Here is a 3,270-nt window from a genome sequence, read left to right as displayed (position 1 = left end):
TTTAGAACCTTTATTTCCGATTGTGTAGTAACATTACAGCCTTATAAGATATTTTGTATTATTTAATATATTTTAATATATTTTAATATATTTGAATACATTTGATTTGATCATAAAAATAAGATAATAATTTGAAACTTGAATTTCGATAGGTCCCCGATTTAATTTGAAAAGGACTTGGTGTTTCTTCTTCTTTAATCACACATAATTCGGAAGATATTAATATATGGACAAATATATTAAATCTCAAAGACTTATTCCAAATTTGTCATAGAATCTATTATTAAATACAAATTATGAAATACTCTATAATTAAAAATGATTTTAATTACTTGTATATGATCCCAGATAGTCAGTGCCATCTCTGTGAATTGCGCATTCAATGGAGAATCAGACACGGGTTTACAATGTACGCTCATCAAGTGCAATATGTTCTCCAATAACTCTTCCCTGTTCAGATGATCGAACATGATCATGTGCGACCATAGTTTTGGTATATATTGCGTGGCAGTCTGCGCGGGATATAATTTAAGAGCTTCTAATATAGCACTCATCACGGCAGGTTCCGGTATAGTCACGTGCGGCACAAGTTTGCTGTAGAGCTTGAAGAATGTCTCAAATTCTTCCGTTGCCAAAATTAATTCCAAATACATTCGGTAATAGATATGTTCCTGAGAAAAGATATAAGCATAATATAAATGCTTAATATAAATACATAATTATTAGCATAATTTTAAGAATAGCTGCAGACTGCATAGTATGATGTAATGAAAAAATCCAGTTTATTTTAAAAATTATATTTTTACTTTAAATATTTTAACTCTCGATAAACATCATAAATCCTATCTAAATGATGCTATTAAAATATCCACTGAAATTAAGAGATTTTATATGTAAAAAGAATAATATTAATTTCATACTCTTCATATATAGTTTTTATATTTTATTATATATAAGAAAATAAGATTAGTTCACGGCATGTGTTTTCTAGATAGAATGCTATGTGTTGAGGATTTAAGAAACTTACTCTTATATTATTACTGATAAACTTGTAATTTTCACCGGTAAGAAGAAGCTCATTCACCATTTCACCTGCTTGACGATCACAGAACTGCTGGGATGCCATTTTCATTGCGACAACGAAGAAATTTAAATCTTCCTTATTTTGAATAGTAATGGTTTCATTTTTCAAAGACGTCAAAATTTTTATAAAGCTGTTATATGATGCATCGCCTGTTTTAGCGAATAAACTCGTAAATATTCATGAATATAAAATCTTTGCAATGTAAGAGAATATGTAATTACCGAATCTACTTAAAATTTGCAGCAGATAATAATATGTAGTTAACGATGGCTTCAGTTTGAATTTTGTAATATCAGCGAGTATCTTGCGTGTAAAATCTAGAGCTACTTGATTGGTTTTTAAAGCAGTTGCTACATTAAGGGCGGCATTAAAGGTATGTATGTTTGGAGTGATTCCGTTTATAATCATTGCTCTGTAAATATCGGTTACTAACGATTTTAATTTCGAATCCTCTTGCTTCTCTTGCCTTGGTACGAGCATTGGTACTATTGATATCATAGCATTGTATCCATCAATAGATAACGGTATACTTTTTTCTCGACTTTCAGCATAAAAATGCCAAGCCTTGTTCGGCTAAAAGATTATATCAAATTTTTGTTGAAATTTATAATAATAAAGCTCTAAGATATAAAAATAAAAAAAAAGGCAAATTAGAACCAAAGTGTCGACAATAAATAGATTAAATTTAACTAATTTCATTGATTGGATGTAATTCTGATTTTGATCGTTCACATCTGCTGAAGAGAGTCCTAATTTTGGATCAAAACATACATTTATTATAAAGTTTATTCAATCATCATCAGATAGACTTTAATTTTCCTTTTTTCTTCTTTTTGTCGTAATGTGTTGTTATATTTCAGATATCTCTTTTAAGAAGTAGCGAGTTACTTTTTAAATTCTTTTTAATTAAGTTGCACTTATGAATGATTTAAGAGTTATCTTACACTGAAATGTTTAACCAAACCACATATCATCGCGGTGTACGCAGCAGCTGCTATTTTGGGTTCTTGTTCCTTCAGAAATTCGAATAGTACATCGATTTGTGAGTAATTTCTGTAAATCGCGATAAAATATAAAGTATTATTTTAAGAGTAAAGAAAATACATATTCATCGGCAAAAGAAAGAAAACGTATTTTAATTTTTATACTCACAGCCAAGTATTCTTTGTATGTTCGAATTTATACCAGCGAGTCTCCAGCCATTCGGTTTGTTCACTATTGTTGTAACATAATAATTCCAAGAGTGCCTGTTTCGTTGGTATTGTCATCTCACCTTTTAATAAATCGTATATCGTGATACAGTTAGCAATATTACCATTTGATATTTCATATAATAATGTTTCTTCTGTCACTTTACTTTCTTCGGTATAAATGGGGAGTGGTACAAATGCCTGCAAAACAAATAATATGATATGTTAGCTGAATTTAAATATTAATAAAAAACATTATTGATATTATATGAACTGACAAACAAAAAGAAGGATTTAATTTATGCTTGATTGATGACCTTAATTTCAGGATCTGCTACTTTATGCTGAAATAAATCGCGGTGTTCTTCACGAACCCACATCGCGGTCTTCCTTCCAGACTCTTTTGCTAAAGCGTACGTACGATTATGCAAGTTTGATTGAGGTATCAAGAAAGGATCATCATGAAACTTATAATGTGGCGCTGTATAATCTCTAGATATCGTACTTTCCAGAGCCTATAAAACAGATTGTATGACACATTTATAGAAGCATTATTCAAACAAATTTACTTCTACTTTCAGATGTAAAAGAATAATTTTATTTACCTTCAAGATATCTGTTGGACCTCGTTCTATTCTGTTTGGAATTTGAATGTCTGAGGATAAGGTTGATGTTATGGTTGTTGACTGCAATCGTACAATTAACTCCTGGTACAATTTCCTATAAATGTTCAAAATATGAATAAAATTATTAACTTACTATATTCATTCACCATCGATTCACATATAGCTCTTAGGGGACAGTCAAAATTTCAACAATTAAAGTCCTCCTCTATATAAAAAGTTCTTCTATATAAAAAGAAAATATCTGAGTTCAAAAATATTTAGAAAGTAAAGATGTAAAACAATAAAAAAATGTTTCCGACTTTTCACAACAAATTTAGTAGAAAAAATTTAGTACTGATATGAAAGATCTACATATATATATATATATATA

General features: G+C 29.4%; 1 protein-coding gene across 1 annotated transcript in view; it reads right to left on the bottom strand.

Moving 5' to 3' along the window:
- LOC108688227 (protein PTCD3 homolog, mitochondrial) overlaps positions 1-3,270 on the bottom strand; it is a 4,219-nt gene that overhangs the window by 558 nt on the left and 391 nt on the right. Inside the window, exons 2-9 of the mRNA XM_018194391.1 lie at positions 2,880-2,994; positions 2,592-2,789; positions 2,237-2,475; positions 2,029-2,137; positions 1,306-1,657; positions 1,028-1,233; positions 333-671; positions 139-253 (exon numbers count right to left, since the gene is read on the bottom strand). Of these exons, the coding sequence (XP_018049880.1) occupies positions 139-253; positions 333-671; positions 1,028-1,233; positions 1,306-1,657; positions 2,029-2,137; positions 2,237-2,475; positions 2,592-2,789; positions 2,880-2,994 (1,673 nt within the window). The remainder of the gene's footprint in view (positions 1-138; positions 254-332; positions 672-1,027; positions 1,234-1,305; positions 1,658-2,028; positions 2,138-2,236; positions 2,476-2,591; positions 2,790-2,879; positions 2,995-3,270) is intronic.

This window comes from Atta colombica, unplaced genomic scaffold, assembly GCF_001594045.1.
Source record: "Atta colombica isolate Treedump-2 unplaced genomic scaffold, Acol1.0 scaffold228, whole genome shotgun sequence".
NCBI classification, from domain to species: domain Eukaryota; kingdom Metazoa; phylum Arthropoda; class Insecta; order Hymenoptera; family Formicidae; genus Atta; species Atta colombica.
This window is presented reverse-complemented; position numbering and strand designations above follow the sequence as displayed.